Raw genomic sequence first — 23,875 nt, 5'->3', positions numbered from 1 at the left:
ATGCATATAAAGCCCCCACCCTGCATATTCTGTGAGGTTCAGAGGAGTCATGTTTGCCCATTCAGGTAAGCATACTGCCATGGGTTATCTGGAGATCCATTTAAAATGAGAACCAATCTGAAAATTGTGACCTCAGAAGGTGAGCAAGTACTTTCCTTGAGGCTCACCCCCATCGTCACACCATTCAGAAATGAGTGAAAATGTAACCTTGGATTCAAAGAATCAGGTTTGTAAACCAAGTCACGAACTCCACTGTGAAGGTGCGCTAGGGGGAACAATATTCTGTTCTGTAGGTTTTGGAAAAGTAAAAATGCAAGTTACAACTGAACTAGTACTAGCAGGAGGGCAGCTAGTGTGCTTTTGGACGCATAATGTATTTAAACTAGTTTCTTGAAACCCAAAGTAGAGCACTCGATTAAAGTGCAGATTCATTGGATAATGTTGTGTAGTGCAGAATTTGAGCAGTTCTTTGGGCTACGTATTAACAGACAGTCTAATTAGAGTATCATACAGTCAAACTGCCTGAACCTAAAACAAGCTGTCAAGGATGAAGAGGTACAAGCTGGTACAGCTAGTAGCTAAGAGGCATGAATCACTTCCTAGGTGACATTGATCTATGTCTTGAACCCTAACAAGAAATGGCCATTTGAGCAGTAGAACTCAAAGACAAAAAAGCGGTTGAGGGGAAAACTGCACAAAAGAATCAAAAAATAAATTGCTATTCACCATATTTAAAATATATGGTTTAATGGCAGACGTAGTGTGAGTGAGGGGTACTGGCCTATTCATTGTCAACTCAAGAGATTGGCCACAAGAGTGTACTTCTAAATTCTCAAATTATCCTTGGACCAAGCTGTAGTCCCGGATCCAGAGGACATAATAGAAGGTCTTCTATATTTCTTTGGACCTAAAGAAGAATTGCTATAGACAAGCACACATGGGAGCAAGACGGGCTGGGAGGGAAAGTGATGCTTAACAAGTGCCACTTAAAGAATACAACTGACTAGGTAATGTAGTTTAAGACTCACAATGCCTTCACTGTTAGGCCTGCCACCTAGCGTCAGATCATCGTGGCACCTAGGTTTCAAGCACAAACTTACATGTGACTGTATATTATATATACATGCACACACATATATACATATAAAATGACATTGTTAAAAAAGTCATACTATGATCACAATGCAGACTTTAACTAACTGGATGACCTACTTCAAAGTAGTCGACTAGTTTCTGTACTCATATAAATAACACAGTCAAGTGCATTCATCAGGAGAGAGCAAATGTGCTGCCCCATTTTTGTTCACAATGCTTTTTGAGACCAAGGAAAGGGTTAATTGCCACATTCATTCTTTTAATAAGAATACACCTATGATTAATGCCACCCTTGCACAGATTACTTCAATTTCCGGGCTCCTTATTTTTTTCTGTTCAAGTTCAAACTTTATTTTATGTGAAATTAGGAAGTAAAAATAAATCTTTTCCAATGTGGACATTTTATCTCTTAATCAGTTTGCCTGGTTTCATCTGAAATAAAGGCCTGCGAATCTTTGAAAGCTTATGAACGTCATTTCCAACTACCACCTGTAACTGGTGTGCTTGCCACAAGCAGTTTTTACTGCTTACCCCAATGTTATCCTTGAGTCGCTCTTAAAGGTCTTTGGTATGGTCATATCTGGATATTCCAATGACCTGTGCTCTGTTCATATACTGAAGGCAGTTTGGGGGGTCATGCGCAATGGGTATAAGCACTGGTTTCTTTTTTCAACTCCAGAGCACATCGGAATTGCAGAACGGGATGCAGACATCTGTGAAGCATGTTCTGTAATAATGATAGTGTCTGTGTATATTTTGTACATGCTTGATCTCCAAGTAGTGGTGCCCTCATTTGCAGGATGTGTTACAGTAAACAAATGATGGACGGAATGCTGACAATGCAAACATTTTCCCCCAGTCAAAAGATCTGGGTTAAATCCATCGTTTGTTTGCCCACTACGCCACCCCAGTTTGGACCCAGCCATATGCAAATCAGTCTTGCCCCTGTGCCCCATGGAAACAGTCCAGACTGAACTTTGGTTTTGCTTTTTTTGCCCTAAGTTGGCAGGGTATGCCCAGACGTGGGTCCCTTGCTCACTTTGCCACTAGATTCAAGCTAGCCTGGCTGAGGACGGCTGATTAGCTAGAAACCGGTCCCAGGATGCTGGTTTCCGATCCAGGGAAGACATGGCTTGGCAGTTCAGGCTGGACTGGTCCCATGAGGCACAGGGTCAGACTGCTTTGCATATGGCCATGTCTGAACTGTGGTGGCGGTGTGAGCTAAAGAATGATGGATTAAACCCAGATCAGTTAACTGGGGCGTGTGCTTGCATTGTTCAACACTCCGTCCATCATACCCTTTGGTTTTGCTTTGTTTGCCCTAAGTTGGCAGGGTATGCCTAGACGTTGGTCCCTTGCTCCCTTTGCCACTGGATTCAAGCTAGCCTGGCTGATGACGGCTGATTAGCCAGAAACCGGTCCCAGGATGCTTGTTTCCAGTCCAGGGAAGACATGGATTGGCAGATCGGGCTGGACTGGTCCCATGAGCCACAGGGCCAAGACTGATTTGCATATGGCCAGGTCTAAACTGGGGTGGCATGGTGAGCAAAAGAATGATCGATTTCACCCAGATCTCTTCACTGGGGGAGAATGTTTTGATTGGTTCTGCATTCCATCCATCAATTGTGTGTCTTTTGTTTTCTCACCCTAAGTGCGCCGGGTATGCCCAGACGTGGGTCCCGGGCTCACTGTGCCACTGGATTCAAGCTATCCTGGCTGAAGAGGGGTGAAACCCCGAAACCGGTCCTAGGATGCTTGTTTCCCTAGGATGCTTGTTTCTAGTCCAGGGTGGACCTGGCTTGGCAGTTCGGCTGGACTGTTCCCATGAGGCACAGGGCCAAGAACTGATTTGCATATGGCCATGTCTGAACTGAGGTGGCGGAGTGAGCTAAAGGATGATGGATTAAACCCAGATCAGTTGACTTGGGGTGAGTGCTTGCATTGTTCAACACTCCGTCCATCATCCCCTTTGGTTTTGCTCATTTGCAGGACGACATGGCCCCATGCAAACTAGGAAATACCTTAGCTCTGTGCCACATTAAAGATGCCCCTGCAGTGTCAAACAGGCCATCAGGAAGTGCACCAACTGAGTGCCACATATGAACTGCACCCACAAAAACAACCTGAGAGGTAACAGGGTCCCAAAGACCCCGCCCCCCCCCCACCCCCCACCCCAGCATGTGCAGTCACACCCTTAACCCGCCATACTGTGGGATCTCTGTCAACTCAGCCAAAGCAGCTAGACTAATTTCCTTTAAAGAAATAAGTGGTTTCAAACCTGTCCTGATGCAGACAATTTTGCACTTGCACTGGGACACCACATTTTATTTTTGTAATATGGTACATGGTTTAGGTGTGCACTTGGTACACCCTACAGCAACAAACTAAGACAATGCGCCATATTGATGTAATGCAGCCCTTGAAAGGTTATTCCATTAGTCATGCAGTGGTGTCCTCGCTGCTAGATGCCCAATACGGTCCTCTTGATGCAGCTGTTAGACGTATCAGAAGTGTTTCACACAGTTAACTATGCCATTGTAATTTGGAAACTCAATTTACACGGATTGGTCTACAGAGGGTACAATCCAGCCTAACTGGATGCACTGATGTGATACTCATTCCCCTTTTTAGGTCTCACCTGGTGAGACATTTGGTTAGTGGGCTTTTAAAAGTCCTACCACAGCTTTTTGTGTGGCATTCTGCGTGCGATTACGCGCACAGGCATGAGCAGAGGCGCCATCTGGCTTTCTTCTCGCTCTCCCGCGCGCCTCGCTCTGCCTCTCTGTCTTGCTCGCCCCTCCCTCACCACAGAGCGCACAATCGTGATCACTTTCACAGCCGCGCGGCCAATGCTTTTCATTATTTGAGTTGCTTCGGCCTCTTCTCTTATAGAACCAGTTTGTTTTTTCCGAATTCTCGTCTGCTCATGATTTATACTCCTAATCTCACCTCTGTTCGGCAGCTAGGCAGTAGTGATCAGGAGACACAAATGCTGATTTTACAGCCTGTAAATTCCCGGTTGCGAGCAGCCCCTGGCTAGCTGTATTTTCTGGTTTTATGTGGCAGATGCTGGGGTAGTAGATTCTTGGGTATCCTGCATTTGCCTGGGCTCTGGCTTGACCTCTAGTGTAATGCGCGGGACCCTGCCCCTCTGCGCTTGGAAGCCTGGTTTCTCTGCGCAGCCACAGCTTTCCATCATGCCCTTTGTAGGTTGTTTGCCAACAGGATGCAGTGCTGTTGAATCCGTTTAAAGTTTGTAACCATACTATGTAAAATGTAGTAACACAACTTCATTAATAATAGCACGTATGAATAATTAATGTAACCATACACGGCTAAATTGTGTGTGCCCTGAGGATGTTGCCTACTAATCATGTTCATGAACAAATGAGTTATCCCTAGTTGACACACAGTCAACCCTAGGCGGCCATGACATTACCTCCTTTTTACCCACCGTTCAACAGGAGTGTAGCTGTAGTAATCAGATCACAAACGTTTTTATGAGCCGACTCTGAAGCGCTTGGAATGTGTTCCTACAAAGAGATGTGCTATTGTGATGAGAATGGCCGCAACACACTTGGTCCTTCTCAGATCCAGTCAGCCATTCTGCGCATAGTCCATCCAAAAGGCCTGCATGGAAAGTGTTCCATTTGGCCACAGTCATCCCGTTCAGTGGCCGTTGAATAAAGGATTGCCTCTTATTATTTTTTTAATTCTGGAAAAAGTAGTGCTGGGCAAGTAGTGGTCTTGGAACAGGTAGTAGCGGTTGTGAAATGCTTGTTTTTTTTTAACGAATATCAGGCATAACATAACCCTTTACATCTTAGCACATTATACCTTTTTTTTATTACAATGCGTATGTTTACAAATCAATGCACCACAATGTAAAGATCTTTTGTAATGCATATTTTTTACAACACGTAGTTTAAAAAAAAAAAAAAAAAAAGATGATTATGCTTAATTTATTTTCTGTAATAATGTGTGTGTGTATATTGTTTTCTTTCTTTTAACCTCTACTAACCTCTGAACTCTTTACCTCACCTGCGAACCCTACAAACTCCTTACCTCGGTTTACCCTGCCCTGAAACCTAAAACCCTATTCCTCCCTTTACCAACCTCTGAGCTCCAAAGTCTTTACTGCTGCCCATTCCTGAACCCTTAAAAATCCCTTACCACTACCCACCCCTTCAACTCTATAAAAGAAAAAAATAAAGTTTCTGCTTACCTTTGCCTGCGATGTAAAGGCTTGTGAGTTGTAAAAGATTTGTAGAAAAGCTAGGTTGTTGTAAAAATGCGTTGTAAATGCGAGATACCCTTTTATTCTTTCTGCATGTAAAATGTTTGCAAGGCCTAGAGCTTTGCTCTAGTAGATGACAGTACAACTTCTTTTTTGCACATCCCATTCACTCATCTCTGTGACGAAGGGCCTCTGCCTCGCAGTCATCTTTGGAATAGATACATCTATCATTCCTCGTTGGGGTAAAGACTCAGTGAGAATTCACCCTAAAAAGTCTGAAAATGTTACTGGAAGAGCTGAGCTTATTGAATTGTATGAATACATTAGGCAGACTTTAAATTGGCAGTTCCCTACTATGGTAGTATGACTGGGTTGGCCTTCCACTTCTCGGCTGAGAATAGGGTAGAGCGGCATAGGAACAGTCTGTTTGAGGATCTTGGCTGCATGACCTCCCACCGAGACAGAATGGCTGCAGTGTCTAGAAACCGCATAGATGAGCCCAGAGCGCTCATGAACTTGTTTTCATTTCGTAAATTGGTCCTGACTTCTGCCCCAGGGTTGGTGGGAAGAGATCAGCAGAGCAGAGGGCTCCAGAGAGACCGAGGAAGGGACGCCTGGTGTACTAGGCTCCTCGAGGGGTCACGATGAACATGTCACAGTGAGTGTCTGACAGCTCTGCTGTCCCGGAGCAGACACACACCAGCCCTGCTGTCCCGGGGCAGACGCACACCAGCCCTGCGGGGGGCGCGGAGAGGACCCGGCACTGTGCGCATCCGAGGCGGCGCTCGCCTCTATATTTAACCACTGCATGAAGGTGAAATAATGCGCTCCGACACCAGTATGACCTCCCCCCAAATGCATTTCTCTTAGACATTATTACTGTCGTCCTGTTCTCAGTAGTGGCGGTGTTTCCAGTATGTGGCTGCATACCACGAGTCCATTTTGAAGCCTAGCAGTACCCCGCTATCCTCTAGGTTTACTCTGAATTATTTATTTGTTCGTTTATTTAGGCAGAGAGATACAAATGGATGATGGTCCCATGTCTGAGCTCTTGAGGGAAGAAATAACTCTTATAAAATGATCATTGGCTGTAAAATCTGACAAACCCTCCACTAATATCAGAATTTCCCTTAGGGAATGATGGCCTCGTGAAGGTAGGATTCTGACGGTTACTTCTTACTGCAGATTCCTCCCCTTAAGAATATCCCAGGCACCCAACTAAATCTTGAGGTTTTCTTTTCATCAGTGCTTCTCGTATTCCATTAGGTGCAATGTATGGCTCCATGGTAAGTTCACACTGCCCTGCAAGTGACAGAGAGAAGCCGCACATAAGCACCACTTTTGTGCGCGGACATCAGTTTCTTTGTTTTCACACTTCAAGTGGAACCGTAGATCCTATCCCAACTTTTGTGGTTTTCCGACCACTGCAAATATTATTGCATGAAATATCTAAGGCGAAACCAGTGGTGCGACGAAAAGAATGTTGTCTTTGTGGCTAAGAACACTACAACTGAACAATAGATTGAAAGAAATAAAAAAAAAAGTAAATTGTCGTTCTTTTGAACACATATGAATGAATTGTATAATTGTATATTAGCATGTGCTAGATGCTATTATTGCACTCAAGAGAGGCTGAATCCCTCAGATTTTCTACTGTACATTGTGTGATGAGTCCCCTAGAGCTGTACTCAAATTAAATTTCTTTGAAAAACTGGTAGCAAAATTGTACTTATAAAAATCACTACTTCTACTACCTGCATATACTGACTGGACACGTAGTTCCAAATCACCAAAAAAGACTTTTCTGATCCTGTGACACTTGCGAAAAGAAGAGGCTTCATTCGGATGAACCACAGAAGGAATGTCTATATTGGCTCTATCCAAAGCATAAGGCAAGATCTATTGCACCTTTTCTCAGAAGACACTGAAAGACAGGGAAGGTAGACTTTTGCTGTGACTGCAAAAGCTGAAAACTAAAGAGTACCCTTTATCTGAAGAAGATAGTGATCAGTCTTCACAGACTTATTCTTCTCTCAAAAGACAGAAATATAAAGAAAAAAAAACTCCCCAGAGCCACCTTCAAAGGACATTCGAAATCTAAACATACTACTACTGAGGACGAAAAGAGGCATGAGGACCTTCTTTCCTCCTCCAAAAAGGGAAAAATTGCCTCAGAAAAAGGTGCACTCCTAGCCTACCACTCCTTCCCTGTAAGAAGCACTTTTCAAAGGTGCTTCAGTCTGTGCTATCGATGACGAAATTAAGAAAGCATCAAGCTCTGCAGTTATATTCTCATGGTTGACGACAACTTCGTCTACCACTGCATCTTTGGTAACAACGTCTACTTTTACCAGAGCATTATCCCCTATGATCATCTCCTCTTCACCGCTGTAATAAACTTTCATAATGAAGATATTAAAATGCCCATGAAGATGCGCCCTCGGTGGCGCAATCGGTTGCCAAGACACCCCAGTCGATGGTAATACTGTTGACGATGATACCGTTGACTATCATAACACCATTGATGCTACAGTTGACGTTGCGGTCGACTACCTTACCGTCGACGAAGAGACAGACAGTGGAATAGTCAATGATAGCAAAGAAGCCTGCAAAGACGACATTTCCTCCACTGTGTTGGAATCCTGGAAGGCACGCATCTTCTCCAGCCATAATACTGCCAGCCCACACATATCCAAGTAAGGTGTTGTCCTATCCACCTGCACACGCCCTAGATGAGGATGAAGACTTCTATGATGAAGGTCCCTTTGGGATGGCTAGCAGTCAGTCCCAACTACATGTCAAATTCCAGGACGTTGAGAAGTATCAGGAGGACTACAAGTCTGCGAGACAGCACTGAGAACCGTGCCAACATGAAGATTCAATAAAAGACCAACAGTAACCTTCTATTCCAATGCCTATGTCTCCGGTTACCAATTTGCAAAGTATGCTCCAAGACCATTGTCGCACTTTTCTGCCATCTGCACCTGCAACTCCTATTCCACAAGCACAAAGGCCTGTGCAGATGCTGCAAACCTCTACACCTCCCCCTCAACCCTCACGATTGCTTAAGGCACCTGTCGCCCCTCTATCAGAGTTGTCAGATACCTTAGCTGATCCAGATCCCACCCCCCTCCTGCAGCGGACGATGCTGCGTCTACGGACAAAGACAGGTAAGAGGACAAAATATAAGAAACTAAGTTGGCGCCCAATGAGTGGGAAAACTCTCATATCCCCACTCCATCCCCACCAGCAGGGCACCGGTAGACTCTCCACCAGAGGACATTGGCGGCTTTCATAATTTGATGGAGAGGGCAGCCAAACTATTTGAACTTCCACTGCTCACCAGACAAGCAGACTGTTTCCCCTGTGATGGTTAAAATCCTCTTCCTTCCGCTCAGAGATCCAAACTAAGATATTCAACATCCCCTTTGAGGGTGAATCGTTGTTTGGCAAAAACGTTAACAAGGTGCTACGGTCCATCGAGGCTAACACAGATTCCTTTAGAGGGGGTTACCAATCCTACAGGCAACCATATCAGTCTGGCCAGACACATTACCGTCTTCATTATGCACAGAAGCTACAATACAGGCAACCGCCAGTGGCTGCATATAGGCACTCAGTCAGAGAAAAATGGGCTTCCTGCGGCATAGATTCCAACAGAAAACAATGATCACAATTTAGTGCCAACTACCCCACACTCTTCACTAACCTGCATTGGAGGTTGATTTTCAAACCATCTTAATCAGTGGTTCAGCATAACATCCGACAAGCGAGTGCTCAATGTGATCTTCCGAGGACAAACCCTGGAGTTTCTCCAAAGACCTCCAAACACCTCACTAACAGGGCCACCTCTCCCTCACCTAAAACAACTACTAAACCAGATCTCCATCACGCTGAAGGGAGCAATTGAAGTGGTTCCAAAACTTCAGAAAAGATTTGGATTCTACTCTAATTTCTTTCTGATCAAAAAACCCTCAGGAGATTGGCGCCCTATTCTTGATCTACATAAGTTTGACAAATTTCTAAAGAAGCAATCTTTTCACATGGTGACGCTTCGGAATATATTACACCTTCTCGACAAAGGAGATCATAGGACTGCCCTAGACCTCCAAGGAGCATACTTCCACATCCCGATAAACCCAGGACACTGCAAACTTCATGTGTTCAAGGTAGCCCACACCCACTTACAATTCAAAATCTTTACATTCGGGCTAAAATCAGCTCTGCAAATTTTTACTAATATGCTGACCACAGTAGCAGCCCATCTCGGTCAAAAAGGAGTCCAGGTATTTCCAAAGTTGTACGATTGGCTCATAAGATCTGCCACAGACCCACAAGCAGCAACAGCCACTTCCACATGTCTGGCTCACTGTCAACCATCAGAAATCTCACTTAAACCCACCAACAACGTTGACATTCTTGGGAGCATTTCTAGACACTGTGCAAAACAAAGCCTTTCCCTCCCAAGACAGGCTGGTAAAGATTCAACAGCTCACAGACTGTCCACAAAGTCCGTTTCTGTCCGGATCTACAAATTGTTATTGGGCATGATTTCTTCCTGCATCCCGCTTGTTCCGAATTGCAGACTACAAATGAGCCAAATTCAAGAGGGACTGTACAAGCAATGGCTCCAGGCGCAGGAGTCCTTTGACCTCATTCAGATAACTTCAACAATGAAAACAGCCATGTCTTGGTGAACATAAACTTTAAATCTGTCCAGAGGTCTCTCATATCCAACACAAATTCCAGACTATAAGATAACAATGGATGCCTCCCTGGAAGGCTGGGGTACCCATTTCCAGGACTTACAAATACGCAGCAAGTGGAGTCCAGACGAAACAAAGCTGCACATCAATCAGTTGGAGCACAAGGCTATGGCCTTAGCGCTAAAAATTGATTCTCATCCAAGATGGCAGTTATCTGTGCTCCTATGATGTGACAATGCCACTAGTGTTTTATCACGACTAGCGGTGGGGGGGGGGGGGGGGGGGGGAACATGCTCACCAGCTCTATCTTGTCAGGTGCAAGACATCTGGATCTGGGCTCTTCAACATCGGATATGACTCAAAGCAGAACGTGTGCCAGGAGTTTTCCAACATCCTTCCTGAATCCCTATGTAGGACCAGTATCTCTTAGCACCAGTGGGAGCTAGACCACCACATTCTGGACAGTCTCTTCCTGGACCTAATTGCTACGAAGGAGAACAAGACCTGGCCATTCTTTGCAACTTGGCATCCCCAAGAGGGATCGTGGGGGTATAGTTTTCAATGATATGGTCAGGAATCTGTGCCCAAGCTTTTCCCTTGATCCCAAGGGTGCTCAGCAAACTGAAGAGAGCCTCGCCGACTTCTCCTTATAGCTCCCAAGTGGCCTGGACAGTTGTGGTTCACGGAGCTCCTGCTCCTCTGAGAACAACCTCATCCTCATGTCAAGCTCAAACCAATAACAATGTTGCTGACCATGAACCATCATCCCAACCCGACATCCCAACACTTATCGGCCTGCTTCAATGAGTCCTCCATGATCGACATTCCGTCAAACTGCAGGGAAATCCTTGCCAAAGCAAGAGCGGACACAATGAGCAGGATTTGTAAACTGAAGTGGAAATGCTTCTGTAGTTGGTGTGCGGGCTCTAAGGTCCACGCTCTCACAGCACCACCAGAGCACATCCTCCCATATCTACTCCACCTAGCAAGATACGGCTTGATTCATTGTTCCATCAGAGTGCACCTGGCAGCAATTTCAAGGTTTAGGTGATCCAGTAAAGCATCTTCTTTATGGTCAAGTCGAATTGTATAACCATTTCTCAAGGACCTACTCAGGACCTTTCCTCCAGTAAGAAAACCTCCACCATAGGGATACCTGAATGTGGTGCTGGGACAGCTCATGAAAACACAATTAGAGCCGATTCACAAGGCAGAATTGAAGTACATTACTTGAAAAACTGCACTTCTAGTTACTCTCATAGCTGCCAAAAAAGTAAGTGGCTTTCAGGCATGTACCATTAAGGAACCTTTCCTTCAATTAAAGTCAGTCAGTGTTCTACTTCACACCAATCCTAAGTTGGTTCCCAAGGTGCAGTCAGACTTCCATTTGAACGAGCCAGTGATTCTATGAGCATTCTTCCCAAATCCTCAAGCGGTTGCATAAAAATCCTACATTCTCTAGATGTCAAATAATGTCTCAAAATTCTCTTACGGAAAACCCATCAAATCCGCAAAGCGGACTATTTGTTTCTGGCTTATGGCGGTATCAGAAAAGGTGTCCCAGCATCCAAGCAGATCATTGCTAGATGGATTGCATCCACCATCCAATTTTGTCACTCGCAAGCAGGAAAGCCATTGCAGGACAAAGTCAAAGCACACTCCACCAGAGCACTTTCCACCTCTACAGCTCTTTTTGCTGATGTGCACATTCAGCATATCTGTCGAGCAGCGACGTGGTCCAGCAGGCACACATTTATGAAGCATTATATAACAAGCATTGGCATAGCCAATAGGTCTCGCCTTATAATTAGTTATGCAGTACAATATCCTTGGTGCAACAACAAACTGTTGCATGGCTAAACACTTATAAGGTCCCAAAGGCGAGACCTATTGGCTATGCCAATGCTGGTTTCCTCTGGTGCCAAAACTATTGATTGTTGTATGAACCAAGAGCCCTTGCTATTAAACATCTTTTTTTAACATCCTTGTTCAGTCTACTTCTGCCATAATTGGATCACAGGGTTTTCATTTTTAATATGTATGAGGACATTACTCAGATGCTCCACCACAATTGGAGGGAGGAGGGCAGGGATGCAATCACAGGTTGACATGGGGCATGAAGGCTACATAATTTAAGATTGGTCTTATTCAGGGCCACTACAGGATGGGCATACATTGTCTGAATCTAAAATTCAAGAAAACTGACGTTATAGTGGTGTTTACTACCTCTGGGCAACATTGTTTTGGCCCCTGGAAATTGGAGTATACTACAATCTGGTTTTCAAACATTGGCTTCAGAAACCGGTCCTAGGAAGCTTGTTTCCGGTCCAGGGAAGACATGGCTTGGCAGTTCGGGCTGGACTGTTCCCATGAGGCACAGGGTCAGACTTATTTGCATATGGCCATGTCTGAACTGGGGTGGCAGAGTGGGCTAAAGAACGGTGATGGATTAAACCCAGATCAGTTGACTGGGGGTGAGTGCTTGCAATGTTCAACACTCCGTCCATTTCCTTTGGTTTTTGCTCAGATGATATCCCTCCTAATCAACCAAGGGGGAAATGTAGTGATGGTGCATTCTTCCCTGAATGATTTTTGGGTGAAAAATGCTTTCACCACAAATGCCAGCAAGAAAAGCATATGCCAACAGAGCAACCATATCAGTTCTGCATTACCAACGTCTACTTTATTTGAGAGCGGCAAAAGATGTAATCTACAGTCTGCACCTGTAACAAAAACGTTCATGCATGTTCAATTGTCGGCATAACAAATTAGATGCAACTGCATCATATTAGGGCTTAACACTGGATGGTTAGGCATCACATTCCCCTCGAGGTCATACATAATTTTTTCCAATCATTTAATGGGAGTGCCTCATTTCCAAAGGAGAAAGGTGCAAATCTTGGCTCCCTTGCCAACAAATCTGGTTTGCCAATTGACCTTTGCTGGCTCTCACGACATAAGATGTTCTGCATTCACTTTGATTATAGTGTACTGATTTAGTGTTTTTGGAAAAGACTAAACACTTGCTGGTTTCCTTCATTGTTTTCTGTATTTGGGAATAGTAATCTTGCCGTTTCGATCCACTCTGTTCATTTGTTCAATTATCCTACAGAGAAAACTCAGCCACATCCAATATTTGCATACTTTTTTTAAAAGTTCAAAGCAATGTGTCAAACCTTAAACTTCTTGGGAAATGGTCCTAAGCAAGTAACTGCAATTGAGAATAGATACCAAGATTGTATTTCAGTTTTTATTATATGAAAATAACATCAATAATCTGGTGCAAGACTCCAAGTCACCGGGACCATCAAAATGCATGTGATTTAAGTTTCCATTGGGTTAGATTTTTTAGTAAACGGTGAATGCATTACATCACTTGGCTATAGCCTCTTCTCCTAGCCTACCGTTCACAATGAGAAACCATATCCATATTGAACAATTGTGGCTCAGCTGTTAAACACCTCTGCATCGCCTACACATGCTCATTTCAAACATTTAACTTCTAAATTAACAGGTCAACAGCTGCAGAATAGCAGAGTGTCAGAAGCTGTTGACTCGTGTATGCTACATTAATGAGCAAATCACACACATACAATCCCAGTCACCCACACACATTTTACACACAGAGGAAAAAAACATGCCATTGCTTCTAAGTTGCCACCTCAAACAAGTAATGTTCTATGGTTTGTTCTGAGCCTTACACCCCGAATATACCTGGATCATCCAGGTGGATGATCCATATCACTGGAACAAATTCTAGATTACCTCATCTCATCTCATTGTCCACAGTCAGAAAAGCTTGTGCTATCACAGAGCACAATAGGTTTTTATTGGGTAACATTAATGAATGAATCAATCAATCATTTATCTTGGTCTTAAAGGCCATAAAAGAGCAACATAAATAACACAATATATTAAAAACAAGATAAAAATACAAGGCATACAAGAAAAGAATCTGAGTGAATATATTATAATAAAAACCAGAAAGAAATATTTTAAAACCATAAATACACAACAGCATTAGGAGGACATATTTTTCTGCCTTAGCCTCCACATAAACATCAAATGCCTTAAAACGGCAAAGACAATGGACTGGTTTATGTCGTTGCTGGGTATACAGAGTCTTTTCATGGGGGGGGGGGGGGGGGGGGGGCACACCTCGTCCAAGAATGGTTCAAATAGTCTACTTTTAACTCCAAAAAGAAAGCAGAGAGGGAACCCAACCTATAGGCACTTAAGAGTATTTTGATTTACATCTTGCCAATAGGCGCTTTTTAATGCCTGTTAGGAGATCAGCACAGCATCAGCTGGTGTTGAACAAAGATTGCCAAAATCAATCTGCCTCAACCGATCCCCGACCACCCAAAACCAGGAAATCTTACCGGACTCCAACTGCCCCATTATCTCTTCTAAAGCTCCTCGGAGAAGGAATATGCTACTTACCAGTATGCATCTGTTCTTGGCATGTAGAGCTGCAGATCTACACACTTGTGCATAGATCGCCATCTGGTGTTGGGCCCGGATGTTTGCAGTTTGTTTTTCCTCTTGGAAAGTCTTTGGAAGTCACGAGGTCGGTGACTCCTCCTTTGGATCGTATTGCGCATGGGCTTCGGCTCCATCCTCAGATTGTTTTTCGCCAGCAGGGAAATGATGGAGCGTAGTAATAAACAGTGAAGATGCCCATTTGTGTTGTATCTAAATAAGATAAACTGGAACAGATAAAGGTAGCCGGGGAGGCGGGTGGGCGTGTGTAGATCTGCAGCTCTACACGACAAGAACAGATGCATACTGGTAAGTAGCATATTCCGTTCGAGGTATATGAGCTGCAGATTACACACTTGTGCATAGATTATATACAGGGCTCGAAAAATCTAAAAAAATGGTACTAGTCCTGCAGGACTAGTGCCTTGAAAAATCTCCTCGCCCTAACAGTGACCTACTTGACCTCCGTCTCTGAAACCGGAGCAAAAGTGACAAGATAACAAGATTTAAAGGCATTTTTATTGCTCATTTGCTTTGTGAGCAATAAAAAGGCCTTTAAATCTTGTTATCTTGTCACATTTGCTCCGTTTTCAAAGACGGAGGACAAAAGTTAGTATGTTTTCCTACTCGCCAGAAAGGGCGAGGAGGACCTAAAAATAGCTCGACCTCATAAAATTTACCTCGCAAATGCGAGCGGTCGAGTGGATTTGTCGAGCCCTGATATAGCAGTACCCACCGTTAGCGGCGACCACCCGTATCTGTTGCAGTGGTTTGAAATAATGTTTTGAGTACAGCCTGGCCCACACTAGCTTGTTGCTTAGTTTGCACATCTACACAATAGTGTTTAGTGAAAGTGGGCGGTGTTGACCATGTAGCTGCTTTGCAGATATCATCTAATGGGATGTTTCCTAGAAAAGCCATTGAAGCCCCTATTTTACGTGTAGAATGTGCTTTAGGGGGAACGGATAGCGTTAGTTTTGCTTTGTGGTAGCAAATCTGAATGCATTTGACAATCCACCTAGCTATCCCCGACTTGGAGATGGGGTTGCCCTTGTGTGGTGGAGAGAAAGAGACAAACAGTTGTTTGGTTTTACGGAAGGTTGTGTTCTCTCGAAGTAGAGTAAGGCTCGTTTGACATCTAGTGTGTGTAGAGCTCTTTCTGCAACAGTTTGTGGTTGCGAGAAGAATACTGGTAGTTCTACAGATTGGTTTAGGTGAAAAAGAGAAATGACTTTAGGGAGGAATTTTGGGTTGGTACGGAGAACAACTTTGGTATGGTGCATTTGTAGAAAAGGTTCTTGAATGGTAAATGCTTGTATCTCACTGACCCTTCTGAGGGAAGTGATGGCTACGTGAAAAGCGGTTTTCCAGGTTAAAAATTGGAGTTCACATTTGTGCAATGGTTCGAAGGGAGGCCCCATTAGTCTGGTGAGAACGATATTTAGGTTCCACACAGGTGAGGGTGGCACTCTGGGGGGAATTTTTCTTTTAAGGCCTTCCATGAAGGCTTTAATGGCAGGTACTCTAAAGAGTGATAGATGTTGCCTGTTTTGTAGGCAAGCTGCTATAGCTGCGAGGTGCAGGCGAATGGACGTATAGGCTAGATTACACCTTTGTAGGTGCCTATGATGTGTTGAATGGAGACATCTAGGGGATTGATGGTGTTGTTGCGACAAGACAACAAAACGTTTCCACTTGGCGGCGTAGCACACTCTAGTGGTGGGTCGCCTAGCTTCCTTGATGACGTTCATACAGTCAGGGGGAAGATTTAGATAGCCGAATTCTAGGACTCCAGGAGCCAGATCGGAAGGTTGTGCTGAGCTGGGTCCGGGTGTCTGATCTCTCCATGGTTCTGGGTTAAGAGGTGTGGAGAGGGGCGTCATTTTTGGTGCGGCACTACAGATAGTTCCAGCAGTGTGGTGTACCACAGTTGTCTGGCCCAAGTTGGAGCTACTAGGATTAGTGTGAGGGAGTGTTGCTGTAGTTTGCGCACCACTAGTGGAATGAGTGGGAGAGGCGGAAAAGCGTACGCAAATCTGCCTGACCAGTTCATCCATATCGCATTTCCTTTGGACAATGGGTGTGGATATCTGGCGGCGAAGCATGGGCATTTGGTGTTTTCATGGGTGACGAAGAGGTCTATCTGTGGATGCCCCCACATCTAAAAGTACGGGTGTAGAACTTGTGGGTGGAGTTCCCACTCGTGGATTTGTTGTGTTTGTCTGCTGAGCAGATCTGCCATAGTGTTTTGGACTCCTGGGGGATGCTGAGCTAGGAAAAACATTTTCTGGGGTATGGCCCATCTCCATATGCTCTGTGCTAGCTGAGAGAGCTGTGGAGAGTGTGTGCCGCCTTGTTTTTGAATATAGTACATGGCTGTCATGTTGTCTGTGCGGATTAGGACTGCCTTGCCTGAAATCTGGGTTTGAAAAGATTTTAGGGCTAAGAAGATCGCTAGTAACTCCAGATGGTTGATGTGGAGTAACTTTTGTTGAGGTGTCCATGTTCCCTGCACGGTGAGATGTAATAGATGAGCTCCCCAGCCGGAGAGGGATGAGTCTGTGGTTAGTACTATCTGGGGAACCGGGTCCAGGAACGGTCGACCTGTGGAAAGGTTTGTGGTGGTCCACCACTGCAGAGAGCGATGGGTACGACCGTCTACCAACACCAGATCTGTTAATTGACCCTGGGCCTGGTTCCATTGGCGTGCTAAGCACTCTTGGAGAGGACGCATCTGGAGTCGTGCGTGAGGTACTATGAAGATGCAAGAGGCCATCATCCCTATTAGTTGCATAAATACCCGAGCTGGAAGGGAGTGTTGTGCTATGAATTTTGCGCGTAGAGCCTGAATGCTTGCAATCCTGGCAGGATTGGGGTAGGCGAGCGCTTTTGAGGTGTCTATAGTGGCACCTAGATACTGTTTTATGTGGGATGGTTGTAGATGAGACTTTGTGGTTTACTGTGAAGCCTAGCTGGATCATGGTGTGTGTGTGTTGTACACACTGATTGTATGAACTAGCTTTTATCAACCAGTCGTCTAGGTATGGGAAGACATGAATATGTTGTCTTCGCAGATGTGTTGCCACCACTGCTAGACACTTGGTGAATACTCGTGGTGCGGTTGTGACTCCGAACGGGAGCACTTTGAAATTGGTAGTGTTGGCCGTCCACTACAAATCTGAGGTACTTCCTGTGAGCGTTGTGCACTGGAATGTGGAAATAAGCGTCTTTTAGGTCCAAAGTGGTGAGGAAGTCGTTTTGGGAAAGCAGCGGAATTACCTGCTGAAGCGTCACCATATGAAAATGGTCTGAGTATGTATTTTTTCAGGGGCTGAAGGTCTAGGATGGACCGTAGAGTCTCGTCCCTTTTTGGAATGAGAAAATATAGGGAGTAGACCCCCATATTTTGTTGGTTGGTAGGAACGTGTTCTATTGCCTTTTTCTGTAGGAAGGAGATTACCTCCTGCTTTAGTAGCAGTAGATGTTCTAGCGACATTGGGCGTTGTCTGGGTGGAATGTTTGGGGGGGGGGGGGGGGGGGGAGGGGGTAGAGATTAGTTCTAGGCAGTAGCCTGACCGAATTATTTGCGTTACCCATTTGTCTGAGGTGATGGTAGTCCAGACCGGAAGGAAATGTTGGAGTCTGCCCCCGACCGGAGTGGGATGGTCTGGGGGGGAAGTGGAGGGAAGTCATTGGGTAGGCGCGGTGGCAGAGCGGGCGGTGTTTGTTTTGCCTCTGCCTTTGTTATTGTTGCCCCTGTAGCCGCCTGTTTGGTAACCCCTTGTAAAGGTGGACTGAGTAGGGGATTTGTATGAAGTGGAAGCGGTGTCTGAGGAGTAGCCTCTGGATGTGCTCCGAAAGGAAGAGCGGCGAAAGGAGCGTCTGGGAGGGTGAGATTGTAAGGCTCCCATGGATTTTGCCGTGACAGTGTCCTTTTTCTTTTTCTCTAGGGCGTCATCCAATTTTGGGCCGAACAAATGTTCCTGGTCAAAGGGATGGTTGAGGATGGAGGCTTGTAGCTCCGGTTTAAAACCTGATATCCTTAGCCAGGCATGGCGACGGAGGAGGACACTAGAATTGATGGCCCTAGAGGCTGTGTCTGCTGCATCTAAGGCACAACGTATGGAGGTATTAGTAATCGTTTTGCCCTCCTGAATTAGCTCATTGGCCCTAGCTTTGTATTTATCAGGGAGATGGTGCATTATGGCTTCTAACTCGTCATAATGGGCCCTGTCATACATCGCTAGTAGTGCTTGTGTATTGGCGATACGTCATATATTGGCCTCTTGAGCTGCAGTACGTTTGCCTGATGCGTCCAAGAGTTTAGACTCTTTGTCAGGTGGTGGTGGTGGTGCGTCGCCTGAAGCCTGTGAGTTGGCCCTTTTCCGTGCTGTGGATACTACCAGGGAATCTAGTGGCGCTGGCCCTCTGATGTAGGAGGGATCTGTTGGGGCGGCTTTATATTTCTTTTCAATGCGCAGGTTAATGACCCTGGCCCTGACTGGGTCCTGAAAGATCTCCGGCGCATGTTTTATAACACCTTTAAGCATAGGCAATATGGAGGTGGTCCTATGTGTGGTGTCAAATGTATCTAGGAGGAAATCCTCCTACACTGGGTCGGTATGTAAATCTACCCCGTGGTAGTGTGCCGCCCTTTGCAGTAAATGGTTGAACCCCAAGGAGTCTTCTGGTGGGGAAGGTCTGGAAGGGTAAAGATCGTCTTGTGGGACGTTAGGGATATTATAATCGTCCCATGGGTCTGGGGATCCTGTGGGAGTGGGGTCCCCTGTAGGTATCTATTGGGGCACATCCCCATGTCATCATATGGATCCCCTTGATCATCATCATCCGGGGATGGGGTCGGGGAATGATGAGGTGGGGGTGGAGAAGGTGGAGGAGGGGAAGGTAGTCTGAAAGGGGAGGTAGCAGAGTCCTTCCTTTTTGGAGGTGGAGGCGGAGCAGGCTTCTCTAACTGTCTCTTTTTGATAGAGAGCATCAAATGTCCAGTTTTGGGAACCTTAGTGAGTGTTTTTTGTAAGGGATCCGGTGCGAATAGTTCTGGAGAGGTTGGTTGGTCCGTCGGCGTTGAAGGCGTCGGGGCCGTTGGTTTCTTAGGTTTATCGGTGTTGGTTCGTTGTTTGGAACCATGCTTGGAAAGCGCAGATTGTTTAGTAGGTGTCGAGATGGATTTCGGCTTCGAAGTGTCGGTGCCGGTGGCCTTGTGTGCTTTTGTCGGTACCGAAGATGGAGTCGTGCCGAGGAGCTGGGTCTCGACCCCGAGTGTTTCGGTGTGGGGCTCGGTGTCGAGATGGAGGCCGGTTTCTTTTTTAGTGCAGCAGAGTGTTTATCGGCTCCTACGGTGGGCTGGCTCGAGCCCGGGTCACCCGAAGGCTTAATTGGCTTCTTTACCCATCCCGAAGGTGCGGTGTGGGAAGCAGTGTCTTTGGTCTTGCTTAGGCCCGAAGGCGTGACCAAAGCCTTTTTCAGTGCCGGTGAGGGTGTGGGGGGTGGGGTTAGATTAGTACTCACGACCCTCCACATCTGAATCGTCGGCTTCGGATGCGCTGACGAGTCTCTCGTCGGTGTGTTGTTCTGGAGCGTCAACGCCTTCCCCGAAGATGTCGTCCGGGATCGCCGTTGAGGAGTGTGCCATGGTTCTTCTGGCTCTTCGGTCCCGAATTGTTTTCTTGGACTGGAAGGATTTACACGCCGGACAGTCTCGAGCCTCGTGTTCAGGGGAGAGGCAGAGATTGCACACCTCGTGGAGATCGGTGTGGGGGAATTTGAACCCACATCGAGGGCACTTTTTAAATGGAGTCCTTTCCATTAGCCAGGACCGGAGCTTGGGTAGGCCCGAAGGCCGCCGTCGATGACTGGAACCGAAGGTGTTGCCGATGAGAGGCGCGTCGAGTGGGGAGATCGCGATCGAAACAATACCACGAATTTGGGGTGAGGATTGCGCGTCGATCTGGAAGCTGTTCGGAACCGGGGCGCGAAGATTACATCAGAGCACGATGGCGGAAAAAAACAATCCGAGGATGGAGCCAAAGCCCATGCGCAATACGATCCAAAGGAGGAGTCGCCGACCTTGTGACTTCCAAAGACTTTCCAAGAGGAAAAACACACTGCAAACATCCGGGCCCAACACCAGATGGCGATCTATGCACAAGTGTGTAATCTGCAGCTCATATGCCTCGAACATAGAAGTTCAGGGCTTGACCACAGTCTTCGCCAATACATTAGTGATTTCAACCACACTACGTCCTTGACTCGCCTTACCCCATGAACCAGTCGTATTGGGCACAGGGGGGGGGGTTACTTCCTGGAAGTTTGTTCAGGCCCCTCATAAACCGGTTTTCTACTACTTCAAGGGGCCTCAAGATCATAAACGTCTCACAATTCAGCACCATACAACGCGGCCCCCAATGATTGATATTTATAGATCTCCGTGGTTGGGGTAGTTGGTCGGTATGAGGATGTGTACTGGGCCCTTAAAATACCCCCACAGTATTGCTCAAGCTTAATTTTAGACTTCTGAACATGGAATGACCAGTCAAATTAATCATAACCTGATATTATGCAAGGAATTACTAAGAGCTCATCGGCCAATGTACATCTGCTATCCTTCACCCAAAGAGACAAATATGGCCATATCACCAACTCACTTACTACACCTCACTTTTAACTTGAACAACTCTGTGCGGTTTTTATCATATCATAGTAACATATCACATTCTGGAGATTAATAGCACATTTTAGGAAAAATTAGAATTGCTTAGAATCATGGCTTTAGCTGATGTATGTAAAAACCGGATGAACACATTTCACAAATTAAAATATTTGTATGCTACAGAAAACACTTGAGGTTGAAGTTGATATATAAATTATTTTCCATTCAAAAGAATCTCTGCGTTACCTGGTCATAACTCTAGCATGTGTACGGCTATCCATTTTACTGGCAAGTAGCAGAGCATGGCCCCATAAGCCATGTTTCATGGCAGATTCCAGTGCATCCTATAAAAAGGGAACAGATTTTTAAGTAAGTAGTTCAATACATTTAGAGATGTTCTGAATTATGAAACACTTATTTGTTTGCCTACAGTTTGAAGGATATGTATATAAAGAGTGAGATTTGTGAAATGGTACCTGCCAAAGAGCGCAAACGTAGCTGTGATGATGTGGAAAAAAATTTAATTGTTTAACGTTTAAAATGGCAAAATCTATTTTGCATGTAGCTACTGTCAGGTTTAGCTATCTGTGAAGACACTACTACAGCACAGGATGATGGGATATCACAGAGGGTTACACACTGAATCATTGACAGTCATTTTTCAGATTGTTCAAACAACATATAGGGCTCATTACAATGTCTTGCAGAAAGCCTCTGCCCGACACAGACTTGGAATCAGGACCGACTGATTCTAACCGTAAGCTGCAGGGCCAAGGGCGCCCTGCCAGGGGCCCCCAAAGTCACTTTCCGACAGCCTTTCTGTATTGCACATGTCGAAGTGGAAAGGTTGTTGGAAAACGACATCGTAATCCCGTGCGCGGAAACACTGTCCATAGGGGTGTACAATGCGGTTCCGACTGACACGGATACTCCGCGAGTCGCTCAGAACAGATTTGGAACAACCAGCTGGTGTACATTTCGACAGCGAACATCGTAATCGGGCGGAATGTAAACAGACAGCCAGTCGGAAGGGCTCAGTGGCGGTTGAGGAGATTCAGACTGTGCAGAGGAGGCTTTCCGCCTGACATCGTAATTGGCTTCATAGTCTTCTAACTTGCACTGCAAGTCAGAGTTCCGTTTTGGAAATAAAACTTAATTTCAGTTCTGTAACATTATCTATAACTTTAAGTAATCCTGGCACATTTGTGAAATGATCAAAACAAAGAACTCGTATGAATTAATATGGAAAAACAAAATTTACTTGCTTTGATTAGGTTTAAAATGTGTGTAATAGTTTCACAGGTTTAACTACTGGTATAAATTGCTCCACTAATTAAGCAATTGACACAATAATTGTATGTAGACCTACAAGTTGTCAGTTGTAAGAAAGAAAATTATTTTGTCTCCAATTGCCACTTCTGTAGTCGTGACATACTGGATATACTTAAGTGAAAGCACTGACTCACAGGTACACAACGTGGGCAATTTTATACACTTTCATCATGTTTTTCTACCACAAATTTGCATTACAGATATTTTAATTAACGGAGTAATTAGAGATGCTACAATTACCACTCTAATGATTTGCTGTGAAATAAAATGCAATTTAGATCATTGCAGAAATAAAGTGTTGAGCAAAAAAATAAAAGGAAGCGTTTCAGCCCCACACTTTCCCAAGCACAAAGTTGAACTAGGCGTGTAGAGCGTGAATTTGACCCCAAGGCATCAGAGCGCTTTACATGAGCACCAGTTGCATTACACTCGGACACATTCTTTTTTGTTAGGCAGTGGGAGATTAAGTGATTTGCCCAGGATGTTGAGCGTCATTGCCGAGACTCGAACTCTGTTCCCCAGATTTGAGTTTGCACGCCCTAGCCGCAAGACCACATCCTCTCCCACAGTAAAGCCTTACCACTACTATGGGCTCAATACAGTGTTTATTAACAGCTTACGAACACTTTGAATATTAAATGCTTGAAATTATTCTCAGAAATGTATTAAAACACTTAACCGAAAAGCCAAGCATGCAGGAATAGAATTTTAAAAACCCACATCACCTACTGAGAAAGAAAGGATTGTTATTGACTCTATATAAGCAATAATAACAGTACAGAGAGCCACAAATACTTCATGACACCTATTTTTTGAGACAGGCACTGGGACACTCTGGCATGGCCACAGATGCCTCAGAGGGAGACACCGATAACTCAATTTTAGGCAACATCTGCCAATGCTGGTTGGTTTTTTAAAGTTAATAGGTCGGGATTTAATGTGCTAATCTTAGCACATTGAAATTAGATATACAGGAGGGCACCAGCAGGATCAGATAGAGGGATATAGTTGTAAACTAGTCCCTTATGCAGTTCAATGAAAGCACCACAGTGGAGGTTACACCCAAACAGCCAACAGATGTTATGTGAGAGTTGAATACTCTACTGAGCTGAGCCAAAAAGTGATTGGCAAGATCTCAAGCAAATCGCTGAAAGAAGATGGCTGAAGAAAAGCCATTGGTTGAAAGGGGTGGACCCAAAGCCCACAGTATGTATATTGTAAGTATCAAGTCTGTTTGAGAGCTGCGTTGTCAGCCACAGACCTAACAAAAGGCCTATATAATATGGATGTGATCACCTTCTATTGATGTACAGTGGCAGGAAGTAATTTTCATTAATTATTAAGCTTTAGTCA

At 45.1% G+C, this 23,875-nt stretch overlaps 1 protein-coding gene across 8 annotated transcripts in view; it reads right to left on the bottom strand.

Annotated features, from left to right (window-relative positions):
* The window catches only part of SEC16A (SEC16 homolog A, endoplasmic reticulum export factor), a 559,433-nt gene that overhangs the window by 404,535 nt on the left and 131,023 nt on the right, over window positions 1-23,875 (bottom strand). For all 8 annotated transcript variants that reach the window (XM_085612981.1, XM_085613007.1, XM_085613017.1 and 5 more), the window contains exon 12: window positions 21,437-21,534. In XM_085612981.1, coding sequence (XP_085469107.1) covers window positions 21,437-21,534 — 98 coding nt within the window. The remainder of the gene's footprint in view (window positions 1-21,436; window positions 21,535-23,875) is intronic.

Source organism: Triturus cristatus, chromosome 1_2 (assembly GCF_964204655.1).
Source record: "Triturus cristatus chromosome 1_2, aTriCri1.1, whole genome shotgun sequence".
Lineage (NCBI taxonomy): Eukaryota > Metazoa > Chordata > Amphibia > Caudata > Salamandridae > Triturus > Triturus cristatus.
Note: the sequence above shows the minus strand (reverse complement) of the source record. Positions and strands in the feature narration are given on the sequence as shown.